At 47.2% G+C, this 22,568-nt stretch overlaps 1 protein-coding gene across 3 annotated transcripts in view; it reads left to right on the top strand.

Annotated features, from left to right (window-relative positions):
- NOX4 (NADPH oxidase 4) overlaps nt 1-22,568 on the top strand; it is a 310,753-nt gene that overhangs the window by 4,029 nt on the left and 284,156 nt on the right. For all 3 annotated transcript variants that reach the window (XM_068266792.1, XM_068266790.1, XM_068266791.1), the window contains exon 2: nt 4,825-4,920. In XM_068266792.1, coding sequence (XP_068122893.1) covers nt 4,825-4,920 — 96 coding nt within the window. The remainder of the gene's footprint in view (nt 1-4,824; nt 4,921-22,568) is intronic.

The following is a 22,568-nucleotide window of genomic DNA, read 5'->3' as shown; positions in this document are numbered from 1 at the left end:
AGGGGACCCAGAGGACGCCTGGTTACGGGGGGCTGGAGGAAGCCCCAGGTAAGTTCAGTATTCTATTTTTTAGGTCTGTTCAAGTTCCCGTTAAAGTGCCCCTGAACCATTCTGTTTTACACCCCTTTCACTCCCTGCTTATCGGCTACGGAGGACTGGAGGATTGCATGGGAAGCCTCTATAGGATCTATAGGCTTCTCTTTTGTTAGGTAAGTATGTGGTTTTTAAAGGACCACTGTCGCGAAAAAAGTAGTCAGCTAAAATCTGACAGAACCGACAGGTTTTTGGGCCAGTCCATCTCCTCATGGGGGATTCTCAGGGTTTTCTTCATTTTCAACAGCATTTCCTGAACAGCAGTTTAACTGCCAAACTAGTAAGATACCAGCCATCCACTCTACTCACCTGCACACTATTTCATCAGTTAGACTTTGCAACTGCTGTTCAAGAAATGCTGTTGAAAACAAAGAAAACCCTGAGAATCCTCATGAGGAGATGGACTAGCCCAAAACCTGTTGGTTCTGTCAGATTTTAACTGCCTACTTTTTTCACGAAAGTGGTCCTTTAACCTGAGGGTCTAAAGCAGTACTGTAAGTAAGGCTCTATGGGATCTAAATCCCTTCCCTCTACATAAGTGAGTAGCTACCTTTTTCTTTTCAGGGTCACTTCAGTATTGCTTTAATTACTTTTAACTATTCAACTATTCGTGTGGACAGCACGGTGGCGTAGTGGTTAGCTCTCTCGCCTTGCAGCGCTGGGTCCCTGGTTCGAATCCCAGCCAGGGCACTATCTGCAAAGAGTTTGTATGTTCTCTCCGTGTCTGCGTGGGTTTCCTCTGGGCTCTCTGGTTTTCTCCCACATTCCAAAAACACACGGATAAGTTGATTGGCTCCCCCCAAAATTGGCCCTAGACTACAGTACTTACACTACATAATATAGACATATGGCAATGGTAGGGATTAGATTGTGAGCTCCTTGAGGGACAGTTAGTGACAAGATATATATATATATATACACTGTACAGCGCTGCGTAATATGTTGGCGCTATATAAATACTAAATAATAATTAATAATAATTCAAAATTAAAAATGACAAAAAAAAGGTTCAAAACAATCCAAAACTAGCAGATGGACAGTTGTCAGCACTGCAGACAGAAGTGTTGGATAAGGCCGGCTGTTGGTGGAGTTGGGTTTGAATGTTGGGGCAGCTCTGCTCTTTGCTATTAGAGCTTTGTTCTTCCTAAATATATGGCAGGATGTTTTGTGTGTGAACTAATTAACTAATTAGGATCTGTGGGGATGTGTGTAGTGCCAGGCAGGCAGGCGGCTGTGTTTGTCCAGGTGTTGCTGTGCACACAGACTGATCATCACAGCATCCCCTGTTCCTTCATCTGACCCTCCTTGCCTGTACAGAGCCAGAATGGCTGTGCCTGCTTCCAGAGGATCTGTGCCAAAACATTTTTTTTAACTTAAAGGACAACTGTAGTGAGAAGAATATGGAGGCTGCCATGTGTATTTCCTGTTAAACAATACCAGTTGCCTGGCAGCCCTGCTGATCTATTTGGCTGCAGAAGTATCTGAATCAGACTAGAAACAAGCATGCAGCTAATCTTGTCAGATCTGACAAAAATGTCAGAAACACCTGATCTGCTGCATGCTTGTTCAGGGTGAACCAGAGACGAAGCACCCTCATGTATTTCACCATATATATCAGTGGAAACATTAGAGAAAACACCAACCCTGCTCTCTGTTTCATTCTGCACTGCTCAGCCTGCTTGTTAACAGCCCTGATAAAATCCCTGACTGAGCATTCAGTCTGGCTTTGCTCAGGAATCGTTATAGCTGAGTCTGTCTTCTCTGATGTATTTTTAAGCCTAAGCCTGCCCCCTTGTGGCTCTGCTATAATGACTCAGCTGTAAACGGGCCTAAAAGGAAATAAATATGGCCGCCTCCATATCCTTCTCAGGTCAGTTGTCCTTTTACTGTGTGGATTCTGTTGGTAATTGGCAGCCAGTGGAAGAATGGTCAGAGAGGGGCTGCATCAGAGGAGCGGGAGGAGAGATGGAAGGGACAGATTTCTGGAAAAGCCACTAGGGCCCAGGCCTTGGGCGGCAGCTGGCCGAGGGGCGGCTAGACATAAAATTATTATTATTTATTGGATTTCTAACATATTTATTTATTGTTTTTTATTTGATTTTATTTATTATCATTTATTGGATTTTACAACATATTACGCAGCGCTGTACAATACATAGGATCACAGACAATGATAACAGAGGTGACCGACAGCACAATACAGGTAATAGACAATAGGTGCAACAATACAGGTAATAAGATATAAGATACACAACACAATATAGGTAGTATTACAATGCCAGATCATACACTGGAGTGGTAGTGCAAATAATACAAGCTCACATATTCTCGGTAGAGTGTACAATCAAGTATGATACACAAGGGCAGAGGGCCCTGCCAAAGGCTTACAATCTAGAGGGAGGGCTGGTGACACGAAAGGGGGGGAGGTTTATGGCAGAGAGAGTTAGGGCAGCGTCGAGGTGACGTAGGCCCCCTTGAAGAAGTGAGTTTTTGTGCTTTTTGAAGGTGTTGAAGGAGGGGGCAAGCCTGATGGGCAGTGGGAGAGAGTTCCACAGGATGGGGGCAGCTCTAGTGAAGTTCTGTAGTCGTGCATGGGAGTGCGAGATGCGTGAGATGGTTAGGAGGAGGTTGTTGGAGGAGCGAAGTGGGCGGCCAGGTGCGTATCTGCTGACCAGGTCAGAGATGTAGGTTGGGCAAGACTTGTGCATAGATTTGTAGGCCAAACATAGGACCTTGTAGCTGATTCTGAAGAGAATTGGAAGCCAGTGAAGGGATGTGCATAGGGGAGCTGTGGAAACAGAGAGGTGGGAGGAGTAGATTAGTCTGGCTGCTGCGTTCATGATGGATTGTAGAGGGGGGGGGGGGGGGGGCAATGCAGTTTTAAGGAAGTTTTGACAGGAGGATGCTGCAGTAGTCCAGGCGGGAGATGATGAGAACATGGACAAGGAGTTTAGTAGTGTCTGGGGTCAGGAAAGGCCATTTAGACATAGAAGAGGGATTGGTGCAAATGGCATACAAAGGTTGCAAATAAGGAGTAACACATGGAGATAGGGAGCTGCTGCCCAAAGGACCTATATAGAACTGAAGGAGGCTGCTGTACATGAATGTTATACATTGGAAGAGGGGGCTGCACAAGGAATAGGAGGGGATGCTGCACATGAATTTTAGACATTGGAAGAGGGGCTGCACAAGGAATAGGAGGGGATGCTGTACATGGATGTTAGACGTTGGAAGAGGGGCTGCACAAGGAATAGGAGGGTATGCTGCACATGGATGTTAGACGTTGGAAGAGGGGCTGCACAAGGAATAGGAGGGGGTGCTGTACATGAATGTTAGACATTGGAAGAGGGGCTGCACAAGGAATAGGAGGGGGTGCTGTACATTAATGTTAGACATTGGAAGAGGGGCTGCACAAGGAATAGGAGGGGATGCTGTACATGAATGTTAGACATTGGAAGAGGGGCTGCACAAGGAATAGGAGGGGATGCTGTACATGAATGTTAGACATTGGAAGAGGGGCTGCACAAGGAATAGGAGGGGATGCTGTACATGAATGTTAGACATTGGAAGAGGGGCTGCACAAGGAATAGGAGGGGATGCTGCACATGAATGTTAGACATTGGAAGAGGGGCTGCACAAGGAATAGGAGGGGATGCTGTACATGAATGTTAGACATTGGAAGAGGGGCTGCACAAAGAATAGGAGGGGATGCTGCACATGAATGTTAGACATTGGAAGAGGGGCTGCACAAGGAATAGGAGGGGATGCTGTACATGAATGTTAGACATTGGAAGAGGGGCTGCACAAGGAATAGGAGGGGATGCTGTACATGAATGTTAGACATTGGAAGAGGGGCTGCACAAGGAATAGGGAGGGGATGCTGTACATGAATGTTAGACATTGGAAGAGGGGCTGCACAAGGAATAGGAGGGGGTGCTGTACATTAATGTTAGACATTGGAAGAGGGGCTGCACAAGGAATAGGAGAGGGGTGCTGTACATGAATGTTAGACATTGGAAGAGGGGCTGCAGAAGGAATAGGAGGGGATGCTGTACATGAATGTTAGACATTGGAAGAGGGGCTGCACAAGGAATAGGAGGGGATGCTGCACATGAATGTTAGACATTGGAAGAGGGGCTGCACAAGGAATAGGAGGGGATGCTGTACATGAATGTTAGACATTGGAAGAGGGGGCTGCACAAGGAATAGGAGGGGATGCTGCACATGAATGTTAGACATTGGAAGAGGGGCTGCACAAGGAATAGGAGGGGATGCTGCACATGAATGTTAGACATTGGAAGAGGGGGCTGCACAAGGAATAGGAGGGGATGCTGTACATGAATGTTAGACATTGGAAGAGGGGCTGCACAAGGAATAGGAGGGGATGCTGCACATGAATGTTAGACATTGGAAGAGGGGCTGCACAAGGAATAGGAGGGGATGCTGTACATGAATGTTAGACATTGGAAGAGGGGGCTGCACATGGAATAGGAGGGGGTGCTGTACATGGCAGGGGAGCTGCAAGAAAGTTGGCCTAGGGGCGGAAAAAGTAAGAGATCAGTAGGGACTGGAGCAGTGCCAGCCCCTTAGCTAAAAACAGAAAATCTTCTTGACAGGTGAAATATTCCCCATGATCTGCACTACATCAGCGCGTTTCATTCAGTTCAGCTGTAATGAGCCCCAATTGTTCTCCAGCTTAATCTGACGGCTGTTTTCTTTCCTCTTACACAGTTTTCCTGGCTCGCTCTGAACGTCTGGCTGTTTTGGAAAACTTTCCTTCAGTACTACAGCGGCCCGCAGTACTATTACCTGCACCAGATGCTGGGGGTAAGTCCTCATAGGGAAGGTGTTTATAGATTTCCTCACAGGGGAGGGAGGTCATGTGACATGAATCTGAGCCCTCCCCGGGCGTCCTACAATACAGTAGAGATGGGAAGTTCGGATCTTTTCAATGATCCGGATGATTCGAATCGGATCATTGAAGAGATCCGGATCTTTGATCCGAATCTCGGATCATTTTACTACCGGAAGCATTCGGGGGTGAAATGAACAGCAGGACAGGTCTGTGGACAAGAGAAGGAGAGGGGGGTGGACACACAGAGAAGGGGAGAAGATGGACAGAGGGCAGGGAGTGGACAGAGAAGGGAGGAGGGACGAGCAGAGAGCAGAAATGTTTGCACGTAATACCCACATGCTGAAGTCATATGCTTTACATATATTTCACCTATATGTTCATCTGTACACTTTGAAAGAAAAGGTCGCACAGTGAAAGAAAGCATTCCCAGAAGATAAGTGCAGCTTTTTAGTGCCGAGTGCAGGAGGATTATATTGCCTTTCAATCACACTGTCTGCAAAGTTACTGAGCTGTGCTGAGCTGAGCCAAAAGCTTCCCATGTGTTCACTGTGCAGCACTACGGAACAGACAGCCTATAATGGGCAGCACGTTATAGCCAGTATGTGTGCTCTACACATATCTGGCAGTGGCACCCATGTCCCCTCTCTCTCATCTACCTGTCTCCCTGCAAGGCTGCCTCCCCTCCAACAGAGCGATCCCTGCTTCCAGGACCCCGCTGCCCGCTGAGAGGGGGCGTGTCGCTCCTGGCCCCGCCCCTTTTGCGATCCGAATCGTTCATTTTGATGATTCGGATGATCGACTCATAAAATAGATTCGGATCAAAGATCCGAATCGTTCATGATCCGGACAACACTACAATACAGGCCTGGCGGGATGGTGCCGCAGTGGAAACACTGACAGGCTCTGGACAGAAGCTGTCGCTGGGCGAGCTGTGGCGGCCGCTGGCAGGGAATGAATGAAGTGACAGATGGCACGCCTCTTTGCTGTAGCCGGGGGCTCCTCGGAGCAGCACCGCTCTCAGCTGGTGGAGCCAGGAAACCGTGGGCTTTCAATTAGTCTCCAGGCAGGTAGAACGGATCCGCAGATGACATTCCACTTAGGACAGGCTTGGAAAGGTCAGCGAGCGAACGCGTCTCTTCTGTGGGAAATCTGGCCGTCCTGTCCAGACTAATGTGCTTCCATTTATTGATGTAAAGTCTATTATTTAAAAAGAAAAAAACAAAAACTGATCTTAACTCTCCTCCAGCTGTTCCTCATTCTACTCACCTAAATAACATTGTTTAAAGCAGTAGGATTAGCCATACTATGCCAGGGAAAAAACACATATATAAGTAGATAAATACTTGATCTACTTACATAACACATGTATTGTACTGTCCACGTTTTGATTTCAGTGAATTTTATATAGTAAATAAAGAGAATTCTGTTCCTGGTGGGAACCATGTCTTTTGCCCACAGTTTGAGGCTAAATACTGATGTCACTCTTCCCTTAACTTTTTTCTTTTCTCCTCCAATCGCTGAGTCACCTCAGCCTTGCTTGCAAACACAAGTGAGCAGAGGATCATGTTTCAGCTAGGCAGGGAAATAAAGTGAAGAGGAGGAATATATTATAGATAAAAAGAACCCCCAGCATGCAACTGTTTGGCAATGGCTATTAAAAGGCCAGTGCTCCTAAGGCAGGCATGGGCAAACTCGGCCCTCCAGCTGTTACGGAACTACAAGTCCCACAATGCATTTGCCTTTATGAGTGATGACTGTGGCTGTCAGACTCCTGTAATGCATTGTGGGACTTGCAGTTCCTTAACAGCTGGAGGGCCAAGTTTGCCCATGCCTGTAAGGTATGTGATAACTTCAAACTATAACAGCAGAAAAAGTTTTGAAAGTTTTGAATGCAGTATTAGCATCTTTATCACTTAATACAATCAGACCAGTTGCTGTTGAAATTAGATTTTTATGGTGACAATCCCGCTTTAAAATGAACATGGTGTGAAAAAAAATCTGATGGGATAAACAATTGTATTTATCCTCTTACTCCTAAAAATGACTTTTTTTTTATCTCCCTCTGCTCTTAGAAGTTGTATTCTGCCAGGAAAACCTTTAGGGCCCATTCACACTAGGGCAGTGATCTGCAAACTTGTCTCTCCAGCTGTTAAGGAACTACAAGTCCCACAATGCATTTGCCTTTATGAATCATGACTGTGGCTGCGAATCCTGCAATGCATTGTGGGACTTGTAGTCCCTTAACAGCTGGAGAGCCAAGTTTGCAGATCACTGCACTAGGTCTACAAGCCGGCGATTAAAGCGCTAGTGCTATTCTAACCTGTGGCAGAGATTTCACTGCTGCGATTGGTGCTGATCGTAGGCGCTTTGCGATTAGCGCCAATCTCAAAACGTGTTGCATGCAGCATTTTGCCGCAAATCTGGAGCTATCGGGGTACAGTGCTTATAAAGCGCTGACTGAGATCACTCTGAATCGCAGTAGTGTGAGCAGTGATTTCACCTCGCTAATCGCTGTAAAATCACCCGCGGTTTTGCGATTCATAGTGTGAATGGGCCCTTATGGCTGTAATTTGCTTATCATTGAGGTTACTATATTCCCAGCAAGGTACAGACAAGACAGAAGCTGTCACTTCCATGCCTAGAATTCAGGCCGAAAAATAAAGCAAGTTAAACAGCCTTTAAACTTACACTTTAAAGTGTACCTGAGATGGCATACATAAAATAACTTGAGGCTTCCTCCAGTCCCATGACCTTTGATGACTCAAAGGTACAGATACAGAATCAGTACAAAGTACAGAATCGGTAATAACAGTGGCAGAATGAATATGAATGACTATTTGTGTAACAAAATCCAAAACAGAAAAGGCTTAGAGAGCCCTGCCATTGTGAGCTTACAATTGAAAGGAATGCTTTGAGCTCTCTCTAGCAGTAGAAAATATAGAAACTGAAAACATAAGTCCTTTGTTATTGTCTCACATTGCCCCCTAGTGACAAGTGGCCATAAATAGCAGTACTAATAAGAAGCAAGGATATGTAACAAGTAAGAAATACAAAAAAAGTATGTTCTAAAATAAATTGGCCTGGAGCACTTGCACGCCTCTGAATAAATTGGCGGAATCCAATTTTGTGGACGTACGCTCTATTATGTGTACGCCACAATGCGAACAACACTGAGACTTGTGATTGCCCTATACAATTCTGAATCTGGGTACTCTACAGTATTCTGTGGAATTCTGATTTCTGCACTCTGTCGGGAAGGAATTTTTTTCCCTTTTGGGCCTAATTGGACCATTCCTTGTAAGGGTTTTTCGCCTTTCTCTGGATCAACGGAGATATGTGAGGGAGCAGGCTGGTGTTGTACTTTGTTTTCTGGTTGAACTCGATGGACATATGTCTTTTTTTAACCCAAATAAATATGAATTCATCATATCTATTTCCACTTCGGAAAAATTATTTCTTGTCAGAAACCAACAAATCGAAATTCCGTGGAATTCGGAAGCCCACCCCTAGCCTAGATCGACCATCCCTATGCCTAATGGTAAGATTGGCCCTGCCAGACAAGAATAACATACACACACATCTGTCATTGTGTGGCTTTTTACGTAGGCGTAGAATGGCTTATGGGGATTATGGTCACGGGAATAACACTTTAAACAGAGGTTAAAAAGCCTGTAACATATTCTTACAAGCATCGCTTCCTGCTTCCTATTTCCTGTTAGCAGAGAAGTAGATAGACAATGATGTCAGGCCTGTGGTGAAATCGTTAGACCTGGGGCTGTAAGTCTGTCTGGTATCCAGAGCAACCCCCGGGGGACTGGAGTGAGTCAGCACACGATCTGACACCTAACATCAGGAGCAGCTGGCCAAGAATCCGGCTGACAGTGGTGACACATGTAATCCTCAGTTAAGTCCACGCATCTGTTGTCCATTATTTTGTTTAACTGCACTGTATCTCCAGCCTGGAAATTCTCAGGGTCTGCATGTGATTCTTCTTGTTTTTGTCCCTGTTTTTCACCCAAGTCCCTCTTTGCTTCCCAGTTGTCCCTCTTTAAAAGCAAACCTGTGAGGAACAAAATGTTAAAAGTTAAATGCTTACCCAATCAGTGGAAAGCCTCTGGATGGTCGGAAGGCTTCCCAGATTCTCCTTCAGTCCACCACCCTGCCCACGACCTTCTTCTTCTTCATGGCCACACTCCCGTCCGTGTACAAGCTTCTCTGTACTGGGCATGTACAAGTAAGGTCGGAGCGTGCCCAGTAGAATGAAGCTGCTTATGCACTAGGAACAGAGGAATCCAGGAAGTGGTCTCCGAAGAAGAAAGAGAGAAACTAGGCAGTGATTTAAAGTCAACCAAGCACCATTTTTAGCATCCAGATAATCTCAATAGCACATTAAAATGCATGTCAACAATGTGGCTCATTACTAAAAAAAACTTCAATGTCACCTCTTTTTACTTTTAAACATTTAGAAGAGGCCTTTATCACTCTGCTTCCGAGGCCTGTCCGAGCACAGAAACTTCAGGTAGATGAGGACTGATGTAATTATTTTATTGCACACATTGGCAGAGAACAAACACAAGCTTTCATCAGTTAGGGGTGTGGGGAAATAGGACACTGTGCTCCAAATAATTTAGTGAAGCCACAGAGGCTATCTTCACACCATCCCTTGGTTAAATAATGGGCAGCTAGAAGGGGAAAGGGAGGGGGGAACATTGCAGCTCCTATAGATATTAGAAACCAGGACAAACCGCTTAACTGGCTGTCACCGACTGCACCGGCGGTGCGAGTCCCTGATTGCACTCCTATGGACAGGAGCGCTATATAAATTTGCACTATGTAATGACTCGTGCGCATGTGCAGGGCCCTCGCGGCCAAGGGGGTATGATCATGGACACACCCAGCTGGGCCAGTGCTTGGGCAGTAGTGCACGACCTGGCCAACTTGGCACACTTACGAGGAACAGAGGGGGGTGGAGGGGGGAATGGAATAAAGGAGCCTTCATTTGTTTAAGATGTTCACCTCGGGGATCCCTGAGGCCCCTTTACACTAGGCCTATTTCATTGCGTTGCGTGATGCCTCGTTCACATTACAAAATTCGGACGGCAATGCGTGCAGGAGGCAGACACTCACGAACATTAGAAGTGCAAAGACCGCACTGTCTGATGTTCACAGTGCATGCATTGCATACCAGTGCAGTGCGCAAACGCATTCTGTACGCATTTTTTGCCAAAACGCCAAAAAAGTGAATGGGATCAGCCATGCAACCCATGCAAACGCAGATGGCATGTGATCATACGTGTTGCGTACCGATAGCACAGCCATCTGCGTGTGATATGTGAATGAGGCCTTGCGATACTCTGCCTATGACCCTGTCGGGGCCCTCTGCATCAGGGTCATATGAGTGATGATTTGTGTGTTGCAGTGATGCTGGAGCATAGCACTGCAAATGCACTGACCAGGTATAAAACCGGCTGTTGTAATGTCTTTCCCATCTATTGTACAACACTGCGGGATGCTGTATATTGGCACTTTATAAATAAAAGGTGGTTCAGAACAGCACCCAGGGCCGTTTCTTGGGCAGTGCAGGCAGCGCAACCGCCCTGAGCGCAGACCTGCAAGTAGAAGAAGGGGGGCACAGGCAGAAGGACATAACCGCTAGGGAGCTGGTGACGCGAGGGTCAGCTAAATGGAAGAAGAGAGAAGATTACCAGCACGATCACCTTCCTTGACTTCAAGTCATCATCACGTCACCACGGCATGATGACACCTGATGTCCTGTAGCAGTACTGCAGGCTGTCTGTACGCGGCGCCCATGTGGGAGTCGGCTTGCCGGGGCTCTATTCACCTGTGTTTTCCTTGTCCCTGCTTCCTCCTGGATGAGTGGCTAGTTACTAGTAAGTAGGCAGATCTCCTTGTGACCTGTGGCTGTGTGATTGTCCCTAAAGAGTAAAGGCTTGTAAGTCTACGGGACGGGACGGGGTGGGAGGGGGGAGGTCTATTGCGGGCGGAGTGGGAGGGTAAGGGGTGTCAATTTTTACACCCTCACCCTGAGTGCAATGTAGCCTTAGAAACTGCCCTGACAGCACCTTAAGGACCCCTTTACTAGTTCACTGCCAGCTGGGCACATTACAGACCTTGTCTTGTACAGAGAATCTCAGCCTCCGCATCATTAGCTGTTGAGTTTTTGTACTACATTTCATCCTATAACCTCTGTATTTGAAATGTGATATTCAGCATATTGGCTGTGACATCTCGGTGATGTATGGCAGCCTTATTCAGTTTGAAAGTGTCACTAGTTCTGGTCAAGGGTACTGGAGCATTAATCCTAAAAATAAAATAGTATATCTGCAGCAGAAATGATTGTGACAGTGCTGGCCCGATGTCACTTATTCTTCACAGTGCCGCAATGTGACATGTTTATTCATAGACACAAAATACTATCCGCAGTGGCAATGCAAGAAATGTGTGACCTTTGCTTTTATAACAAAGAGTTTCCTTATCCTGTATATATAATTATAGCTTTTATTTTTATATAATAATTTATGGTTCTTTTACCTTTGTATTGTACTTTGGAGCTTAAAGTGAACCAGAGACGAAGCACCCTCATGTATTTTACCATATACAGTACAGTATATCAGTGGGATAAACACCTAGCCTGCTCTCTACTTCATCCTTCACTGCTCAGCCTGCTTGTTATCAGCCCTGATAAAATCCCCGACTGAGCATTCAGTCTGGCTTTGCTCAGGAATCTTTATAGCTGAGTCTGTCTTCTCTGTTGTCTTTTCAAGCCCAAGCCTGCCCCCTTCTGGCTCTGCTATAATGACTCCACTGTAATGATTGAGCCATGTGCGGTCACAACTTTTGCATCCCCTACTGCTACTCCACTGCAGGAACTTATTAGCACCCCTTCTTATGTGTCCTACTAAAGTAGATCTCTATTGAAGCCAAGCCGGATTTCTGGAAAGGCCACCAAGGCCCGGCGTTGGGTGGCAGCTGGCCAAGGGGTGGCTGGACATGGAAGCTGCATATGGAAGAAGAGGCTGCAAATGGAATACAAAGGTTGCAAATAAAGAGCAACACATGGAAATAGGGAGCTGCTGCCCAAGGGACCGGTATTGAAATAAAGGAGGCTGCTGTACATGAATGTTAGACATGGTAGATGGGTCGAGATGTCGCAAACATAGAATTTTCCATTTGCGAGCAGTGAACGTGAACTTCTGCAAATGTTTGCGAACATGCGAACCGCCATAGACTTCAATGGGCAGGCGAACTTTAAAACCTACAGCACTTGAAACAAAAAAAGAAAGAAAAATCGAGAGCCCAATATAGTGCAGTAAGTCTAACAATTGTTGGCAAAATAATTAACAGATGTGGATATACTCACAAACACTGGTTACCACATAGGCAACCACTCGAAATGCAGGTGGGAAGCATTAGAACCTGACCCCACTCAGATTTAAGAAGTCACTCTCTGTAGTTAGAAAGGGGAGAGTCCCCTCCACCCAAGGTGGACTATATACTGTGCAAATTTGGACAGAGGCGCCAGGCAGGTTAAAATGATCTAAAAACAACTAAAAAGGAGAAGTACAGGTAGACTTACCTCCTGAAATGATGGACAATCGAGATTGTTCAAATCGCAAATAACAAATTATTTTGGCACTCAGCAACGCGTTTCGCAGGTATAACTCGCTTCATCAGGCAAGGCGTGCAAGCTCAAAAAGGTCCAATAGTGGCAATGCGCCACTGTAACAGTTACAGAGTGCCTGGCGCCTCTGTCCAAATTTTAACATTTAAAACCTACAGGGACTCTTTATGGCCACAAATGTAATGGAAAAGTTGTTTCAAGGGGTCTAACAACTGGACAGGCGCATGCCAGAGGGGGTCAATGCCAAAAGTCCCACCAAAAATTATGGAGTTGACGCAAAGTTGGGTTTTAATCCCTAAAGGGCAGAAATCATATTATGCACAGCTCTGGGTGTCAGTGGGCTGTGCAGCGTCTCACACAGAGAAATGCAAGAGTACTATCAAAATACAGTGAAATAATAATGCACTGGAGTGGTTCTGTGCCTGCAACTTAATGAGGCAACAGTAGTAGTGAGCACACAGCTCTGGGTTTCAGTGGAGTGTTACACATACAAAAACAAAACCACAGGAGACCGATGTGCTAGCCCTCAAAAGGCATGTTTGCCCTCAGAGCAAGTGAGGAACAAGGACGCAGGCCTAGCTAATGCTTTCCCTACCTATCTGCAGCAACTCTGTCCCTGCTCTCACTAACAGTCAGCAGCCAGCAGAGAATGAATCCAATATGGCCATCGCAACTTCTTTTTGATAGGGAAGTGGGGATCCAGGAGGGGGTGCTAGCTGATTGGCTGCCATGTGTCTGCTGACTGTGAGGTAAGGGGTCAAAGTTTGCTCCATGATGATGTATAGGGGGCGAATCAAACACGCCAAATGTTCGCAGCTCGCGAAGAACGCGAACAGCGGAAGTTCGCCGGATACTGTAAGATGGGCTGCACAAGTAATAGGCGGGGGGTGCTGCACATGGAAGGGGAGCTGCAAGAAAGTTGGCCAAGGGGCGGAAAAAGTCAAAATTCGGCCTTGATTGAAGTAGCACTGTAGTGACAGGGCCTCTTGAAGCGATTGGTTCATCTGTTTAGAATGCAGAGTGTGACTCACCCTGATAAATGCGGCCCACCATTACTACATGAGCATTCATCTACACGTGTGACGCCCTCATGCATATTTCAGTGTGCTGGAATAGCTTCTGCGTGTTACATGTGTGTGCGTGAGACATCTCTGTGATGGATGGAGTTCTCCAGCATGTAGGAAACGTTATTGTGGTAAATGCTGACTGCATTATTCAGATGTTAACGGCTGTCAATGACGGAGGAGTGTTCATGTTTATTAAGAGGCAATTATGCAGCATCAAGAGCTCTCTGATGTCACCGTTCCCCTCCGCTCAGCCCTGCTCCTTCCACTGTGTTATTGTTGTAAAGTGCAGCAATGCCTTTTATCATTGCCTTCACAACCAATTACACAAAGGTTCTGTCCTCATTAGCTGAGAGCTGGTGGCTGTACAGCAGAAACCAAGCATATGATCAAAGCCAGAGGTTACAGTGAAATTCCAACATTGCCAAGGAATGATCACTCCCTTCAGTAACGGCAAGCCTTATTGCTATGTGTTTATATAGCACTGACATCTTCTGCAGCACTTTACAGAGTACATAGTCATGTCACTGGCTGTCCTCAGAGGAGCTCACACTCTATCCTACCCTAGTCATAGTCTAATGTCCTGTCATATTGTAACTATGTATTTATATGGCACTGACATCTCCTGCAGCACTTTACAGAGTACATAGTCATGTCACTGGCTGTCCTCAGAGGAGCTCACACTCTATCCTACCCTCGTCATAGTCTAATGTCCTGGCATATTGTAACTATGTATTTATATGGCACTGACATCTTCTGCAGCACTTTACAGAGTACATAGTCATGTCAGTGACTGTCCCCAGAGGAGCTCACAATCTAATCCTAACATAGTCTAATGTCCTGTCATATTGTAACTATGTATTTATATGACACTGACATCTGTTGCAGCACTCATGTGTATATATATTATAATTAGCGGTTAATAGCAAGACTCCTGTATGTGCCACCACATTTGCAGGGTATGTTAAGGAGGACAGGGAAACAAGAGGGGAAAAAAATTCACAAAGACCTTGTAGTGTTTGAGAAAATTGATAATAAATTTACAGGAAAAAAGTCTATATTTAAATGCCGTAAAATAACAGATAATGTATCTATGTGTATATAAATGTATCTTTATAACCACTTCGGGACCAGTACCCTCTGCCCCCTTAAGGACCAGAGGGTGCTGGTCCAGTAAACCGCCGCTTCCCGGCAAATCGCCGCTAAAATCCGCCGCTCCCGCCGGACACGCCGCTCTGTCCCCGCCGCAGGCTGCTCTCTCTGCCGTCGGTATGACAGCAGACCGCTTTCATTGGCTCCTGACCCTGTCACTCCATGTAAGCCAATGGGAACGGCTTACATGAATGACAGGGCCAGGAGCCAATGAAAACGGCTCCTGCCCGGCTCACAGTGCTCTGCCGTCATAGAGGCGGCAGGGCAGCACATTGCGGCGGAGATCGAGCGGCAACAACGGCGGGGGCGTGCGGTGAATGGGACGTAGAGTTTACGTCAGGTCAGAACCGCAGCGTCCCCTGCCCGCCGTAGATTTATACTGCGGCGGTCCGCAGGTAGTTAAAAATGTTCAGAGTGTGGGAAATAACAAAAAAAAATTGACGTGGGGTCCCCCCTCCCAAGCCTCTTCAACTCTGTGTCACCCCATGCACGCTGGGATAGCCAGAATACGGAGCTACGGCCGTGTGGTACTTAACACCCTGAGCTATAACAGCCCGCATGCTCCATGGTGTGGGGAGGTTTGGACGATAGGGGCAGCCAAGCCTCCCTTTCTCCCCCAGAGCCTTCGTCCAATCCATGGAGGAGGTGGGGGCCGACCCCACCCGGGGGGGGGGGGGGTTCATGGTGGCATCTGGGAGTCCTCTTTGAGAAGGGAACCCCCAGATGTCAGCCCCTTCCCCAGGTGAAAGGAGTATAGGGGTACAAAGGCGGAGCCACGTGCCAGAACGAGGCGGAGCCATGCAAAAGAAGTCGAGTGATTTGGGGTCTTGGGGACGGCTGCGAGGGAGACGATAGCGCAGGTAGCCATAACTTTATTTTACAGGAAGCCTGCTGCATTTTAACCTGCGGGCTTGAGATCCGCTTTAATGGAAGTCAACGCCTTTTAAATGTTTTTTTTACTATTTTATATTTTTGGGGGTGCCTACTCCCAGTTTTAAAGAAAGTCAAGTTGGGCTAAAGAAAAAGTAGGCTTCCTGATCTGCAGGGCTGAGCAGATCAGGTAGCCGCAAAAAACGCTGCTCCTGTGGACCGCACTTTCACTTGCCTGACCCCTGGGTCACTGCGCTGCACTGAGAGGCTGTGTATCACTTACAGCATGCAGGGAGGCGGGGGAGCGGCAGCGGGTGCGGCCAAGGGGAGAGAGCTGCCCAGTGGCAGCTCTAGAAATCCTGCAGGAACGCTCCTGGGTCACCAAGCTGCACTGAGAGGCTGTGTATCTCTTACAGCATGCAGGGAGGCGGGGGAGTGGCAGCGGGTGCGGCCAAGGGGAGAGAGCTGCCCAGTGGCAGCTCTAGAAATCCTACAGGAACGCCCCTGGGTCACCACGCTGCACTGAGAGGCTGTGTATCACTTACAGCATGCAGGGAGGCGGGGGAGTGGCAGTGGGTGCGGCCAAGGGGAGAGAGCTGCCCAGTGGCAGCTCTAGAAATCCTGCAGGAACGCCCCTGGGTCACCAAGCTGCACTGAGAGGCTGTGTATCTCTTACAGCATGCAGGGAGGCGGGGGAGTGGCAGCGGGTGCGGCCAAGGGGAGAGAGCTGCCCAGTGGCAGCTCTAGAAATCCTACAGGAACGCCCCTGGGTCACCACGCTGCACTGAGAGGCTGTGTATCACTTACAGCATGCAGGGAGGCGGGGGAGTGGCAGTGGGTGCGGCCAAGGGGAGAGAGCTGCCCAATGGCAGCTCTAGAAATCCTGCAGGAACGCCCCTGGGTCACCACGCTGCACTGAGAGGCTGTGTATCACTTACAGCATGCAGGGAGGCGGGGGAGTGGCAGTGGGTGCGGCCAAGGGGAGAGAGCTGCCCAGTGGCAGCTCTAGAAATCCTGCAGGAACGCCCCTGGGTCACCAAGCTGCACTGAGAGGCTGTGTATCTCTTACAGCATGCAGGGAGGCGGGGGAGTGGCAGCGGGTGCGGCCAAGGGGAGAGAGCTGCCCAGTGGCAGCTCTAGAAATCCTACAGGAACGCCCCTGGGTCACCACGCTGCACTGAGAGGCTGTGTATCACTTACAGCATGCAGGGAGGCGGGGGAGTGGCAGTGGGTGCGGCCAAGGGGAGAGAGCTGCCCAATGGCAGCTCTAGAAATCCTGCAGGAACGCCCCTGGGTCACCACGCTGCACTGAGAGGCTGTGTATCACTTACAGCATGCAGGGAGGCGGGGGAGTGGCAGTGGGTGCGGCCAAGGGGAGAGAGCTGCCCAGTGGCAGCTCTAGAAATCCTGCAGGAACGCCCCTGGGTCACCACGCTGCACTGAGAGGCTGTGTATCTCTTACAGCATGCAGGGAGGCGGGGGAGCGGCAGCGGGTGCGGCTAAGGGGAAACCCTGCAGGAACGCCCCTGGCGGGCGTTTTAAACAGGGAATTCCTCTCCCCTGTGTTTACCTCCGAGATATCGACAAATCTTGTCACTAAACTCGGGGGGCTAAATCGTGGTGGTAGGGAGGTGCAGAGAGCGGCAGTTGGGGGACGCAGAAACATGTCATTAGGCAGAGAACATGGCTCTGTGTCCCACATGCCCCCCGAAGATCCACTTCGGGTTCTCTTTAAGTTTCTTTTATATGTCATACCTTTATTTTACTTTGGGTTAAAATTCCTTTTAAGAAGTAGAAAAATCCTACCTTTACTGAGTGATGTGTACCTTCATCCCATTGATGCCACCTTGTTGTCCCCTGAGTTTGGGGCTGTCATAGCAGATGTGCAAGAAGAACTTCATGTCATAGTCATTAATCTTCTTCTTACTGGTCTCCTCAGAGGGGAGGAATGGTAGTGATTGCCAATCAGCTCTGTGATGTCTCTTAGGAAAAGGCCTATTGATGAGGCTTAAAATTGCTGCACATACATGACTGGAGTGGACAAAGTGAATGTTCCTTCATATGACTATGAAAATGTCATCTAATCATGTGAGAGTCTGGCTCTCATTTATCGATGTGTCTGAAGGAATCAAAACTACTCAAACGACCTGTGATGCCCACAAAAACCAGCCATATCCTTCTTTCAGTCTGCTCTACTGTTTAAAGTGGGATAAAACTCTGACATAACATTCAATAGGCACAGACTAACCAGCAAGCTCATGGTGACCCAGAACTCATTGGAGTGTGTAAGGGACTACAATGGTCCTAAAAGCCCCCTTACTAAGATGTTAAGAAAAACAAAAGTTTGCTTTCCTAAAACAGAAAGAATTTGCGATAATTCAGGTTGGAGTGAGCTTGAGATGTCTCCCAGTGCATCACTGCTGGATATATGCAAATTAACCATTGTACCCTTAGAAGCTAAACACACCTCCAGAACCGCTGGAATGCAATGATGTGTCAGCTTGTTAATTTGTACAGAGCCATAATAATCCAACATGCATACAGACTGTTTCGGATTGTTTGATCCTCATCAGTGCATGGCATGGATTAATGTGGCTCTATGGAGTAGGGCTTGTAAATCCGAGAGGCACAGACTAACCAGCAAGCTCATGGTAAACCAGAACTCATTGGAGTGTGTAAGGGACAATGGTTAATTTGCATATATTCAGCAGTGTTGCTCTGGGAGACATCTCAAGCTCACTCCAACCTGAATTATAACATTCAATAAATATATGTTTTCCTACTTTTTCTTACCCATACAGTTATCATATTTGTGCACAAGTAATATTGTCTGTCTACAAATTACAAGTTTCCAAAGTACAGTTTATCTGCTCAGAAAGCTGTCATTGCATTGTATTCATAGATTTTAATATATAAATACAGCAGTTCTCTAGTGATAATTTCTCATATGTCTCCGCTTCTCAGCTCAGTACAGTTCTGTTTCAGCAGGTGGCTGGTTGTAACTAATTGTAGCAACAGAGGAATGTAAACAAAATAATGTTATCACCTCTTCTCTCTTCGGATGCAGATCATAAGCTGAAGAAGCTTTCCACTGCAGAAGAAGGTGTTATGTTTAACTGTTTGAATGCTCTACTGCAACATTTTTTTTTTTGCGATAGTAGGTTTAAGGCTGTAAATAAATCCTTTAGAACAAAGAGGAAATGTTGAGTTTCAGACTACTTTAAAGTGTACCAGAGATCATAAGATACAAAGAACCGATACTTACCCGGGCTTCCTCCAGCCCCTTAAACACGTGTGAGTCCCTCACCTTCCTCTCGCGGTCTGCCTTTCAGCCGTGATCATCCCCGGTAGCAGCTTCAGTCGGGTCCAGTCTTGGTCTTCTGCGCATGCACAGACCACCCGCGCATACGCAGAAGACCCAGACTGACGTAACGAGCAATTACCGCGGCTGATCCCGGCTGAGCAGCAGACCGCTGGAGGACTCACACATGTTTATGGGGCTTAAGGAAGCCCCGGGTAAGTATCGGTCCTGTGTGTTTTATGATCTCTGGTTTACTTCAAGCATTGTACACACATCCCGTCTTGATTGGCCAATGTTACCACTTCCATGGAGTTTGAAAACTTACCTATATGATCTGCTCAAAGTATTCAAAATCTACTGGCCCTTGTACTACATTGAAGTGGTAAAATTGGCCATTGAAGACTAAATGTGTGTACACAGCCTAAACCCTGGTACATATCTTTAATTTTGATTGACCAAGGATTGGCCAATTTTACCACCACCATGTAGTATGAGGGTAAACAGATATTGAATACTATGAGCAAGTTGTGTAAGTAAGTCATCATACTACATGCAAGTGGTAAAATTGGTCAGCGATTGGCCAATTATAGTCAGAAGTGTGTACCAGGCTTAAGCCCTGGTGTGGGTGGGAAAACCTGGTCCAGCCTAGAAGGTGTTCGCCAAGGTGGGGCACCAAATATAGGGTGACAATAGGAGCTACAAACTTAAAGGAAATGTCAAATTAAGCTATGCAAGTTCTACTTACCCAGGGCTATCTGCAGCCCCTTGTAGCCGACATGTCCCTCGACGCAGCTCTGCGCTCTGCCGCCAGCCCGGGGTCCCGCAAGGTTGTCCTCTACTGCGCCTGCGCGAGCACCGCTGTCAATCACTGGCACATGGGCTGGAGTGCTCTACACAGGCGTAATAGTTCTGGGCCTGTGCAGAACACTCCAGCGCACGTGCGAGTGATTGACAGCGGTGCTCACGCAGGCGCAGTAGAGGACAACCTCGCGAGGTTAGCCTCTGCGCCTGCGGGGACCGGGAGCCAGCGGCTGAGAGCAGAGCTGCAGCGACGGACATAGCGGCTGCTAGGGGCTGGAGGAAGCCCCCGGTAAATAGAGCTTGCATAGCTTAATTTGGCTGATGTTCCCTTTAAGCTTTAATTTGGCTGACATTTTCTTTAAGCCTGGTACACACCTCCAATTATAACTGTCCAATTTTGCTACTTCCATGTAGTATGAGAGCTCACCTACTTGATCTGTTCATAGTATTCACATCTGTGGGCCCTCATACTACATGGTGGTAGTAAAATTGGCCAATTAAAGTTGGATGTGTGTTCCAGGCTCTAGAAAATAAAGCCTGGTACAAACTTTCAATTTTGATTGGATAATTTTATCACTTCCATGTAATATGAGAGCTTACTTACGATATTTTTCAGACTCTAAGGGCTGGGGCACACCGAGCGGGTTTTCAGGCGTTTTTGAAGCCGCTTGGGGCTGAGGATATGCTAGGGTAATGTATTTCAATGGGCTGGTGCACACCAGAGCGGGAGGCGTTTTGCAGAAACGCATACTCCCGGGCTGCTGCAGATTTTGTATTGCGGAGGCGTTTCTGCCTCCAATTACAGTATAGGAAATACGCAAACCGCTCTGAAACACGCCAGTTCAGAGCGGTTTTGCAGATGTTTTTGTTACAGAAGCTGTTCAGTAACAGCTTTACTGTAACAATATATGAATTCTGCTACACAAAAACCGCTACCCAAAACCGCAGAATGCTAGGTGAAACGCTACAGAAAAATAAGAAAAAGCGTTTCAAAATCTGCTAGCATTTTGTGGATCTGCTAGCGGGTTTTGGTGTGCACCACGCCTTAGACACACTTTTTATGCCTCAAAAATGGGAAGAAAAAGTCACTGCATCTTATATGCCAAATACAAGGAGTCCCTGATATACAAACGCTCGCCGATATGAACTGCTGACCTGCCACAATGTCGGGGACTCCCTGTACTGTCCCCCCAGTCCTCTGCTCCCTCTGAATAGATGAAAGCAGGGGCAGCACATCTCACCTCATCCACCAGAACTCATAGCGATCAGAGACCTCTCCTCTCCCTCACTGTTCCCCTAGTGATGACACAATCAGCAGAAGCGGGCACTAGGGGAGCAGTGAGGGAGAGGAGAGGTCTCTGACCGCCGATGGATCTGGTGAGACATGCTGCCGCTGCCTTCATCTATTCAGGGGGAGTGCAGGAAGACGGGGGGGGGGGGGGGAGCAGAGGAGGACAAAGGAAGACAGATGACACATGGGGGACAAAAGAGGAGACATGGGGGCAGAGGAGGACACATCTGGGACACAGGACGACACATGGGTGAAAAATACAGTATTTTCTCAATATTAATATTCAGAATTTGTTGGTCCTCATACTGCATGGAGGTGGCAAAAGTGGTCAGTCATTGGCCAAACAAAATGGAAAGTGTGTAGCAGGCTTTACACAAAGACAGGTTAGATAAACTATTTAGGATATTAATATTAGTGCTGCAGAAGATGCTGGTGCTATTAAAAAAAAAACAATACAGTAACAGTATCAAAATAGGTCAGTAATCTGCAAACTTGGCTCTCCAGCTGTTAAGGAACTACAAGTCCCACAATGCCATTGGGGCTCCAGGAATTTTTTTTAGGGGGTGCTATGCAGGTGCTGGACCAATTTCCGAGGTAGCTGATGACCTGCGGCTCGCGAAGCGCGCTGCGTCGAAAAATGGGTGTGGCTACAACCGGTGGCACGCCAAAAATGGGCGTGGTCATGACCGGATGAGGGCGGGGCTAACTGTAATTTAAAGTGAACCCGGGGTGAGAGTGATATGGAGGCTGCCAAATTTATTTCCTTTTAAACAAGTCTAGTTGCCTGACAGCCCTGCTGATCTATTTGGCTGCAGTAGTGAACTGAATTACACCAGAAACAAGCATGCAGCTAATCTTGTCAGTTCTAACAATATTGTCAGAAACCACTGACCTGCTGCATGCTTGTTCAGGGTCTATGGTTGAAAGAATTAGAGGCAGAGGACCAGCACGGCAGCCAGGCAACTGGTATTGCTTAAAAGGAGATAAATATGGCAGCCTCAATATTATTCTCACCTCGGGTTGCCTTTAAAAGTGCAGGGCCCAAGTTTTGGTGACCCTTTCCCCAGAAAATTCACATAATTGTGCAGGTTTATTCAAAAAGATACACGTAATGTGAGCAGATTTGAACAAAAAACACGTTCAATAACCCCAATATGCACAATCGTTATCAGATATGACCCCAATATGCACAATCGTTATCAGATATGACCCTAATATGCACAATCGTTATCAGATATGACCCCAATATGCACAATCATTATCAGATATGACCCCAATATGCACAATCCTCAGCAGATATGACCCCAATATGCACAATCCTCAGCAGATATGACCCCAGTATGCACAATCCTCAGCAGATCTGACCACAATATGCACAACCCTTTAGCAGTTCTGACCACAATCAGCAGCACCACCTGAAAAAGAAAAGAAAAAGAAAAACCCATTTACTCACCTACAGTCAGAAGACCTCCTGTCCCGACCTCCTTGTGGCACGCAGC

The sequence above is a fragment of the Hyperolius riggenbachi genome, chromosome 2 (assembly GCF_040937935.1).
Source record: "Hyperolius riggenbachi isolate aHypRig1 chromosome 2, aHypRig1.pri, whole genome shotgun sequence".
Classification (NCBI taxonomy): Eukaryota; Metazoa; Chordata; class Amphibia; order Anura; family Hyperoliidae; genus Hyperolius; species Hyperolius riggenbachi.
The sequence above is the reverse complement of the archived record's forward strand: the minus strand, read 5'-3'. Positions and strand labels throughout refer to the sequence as shown.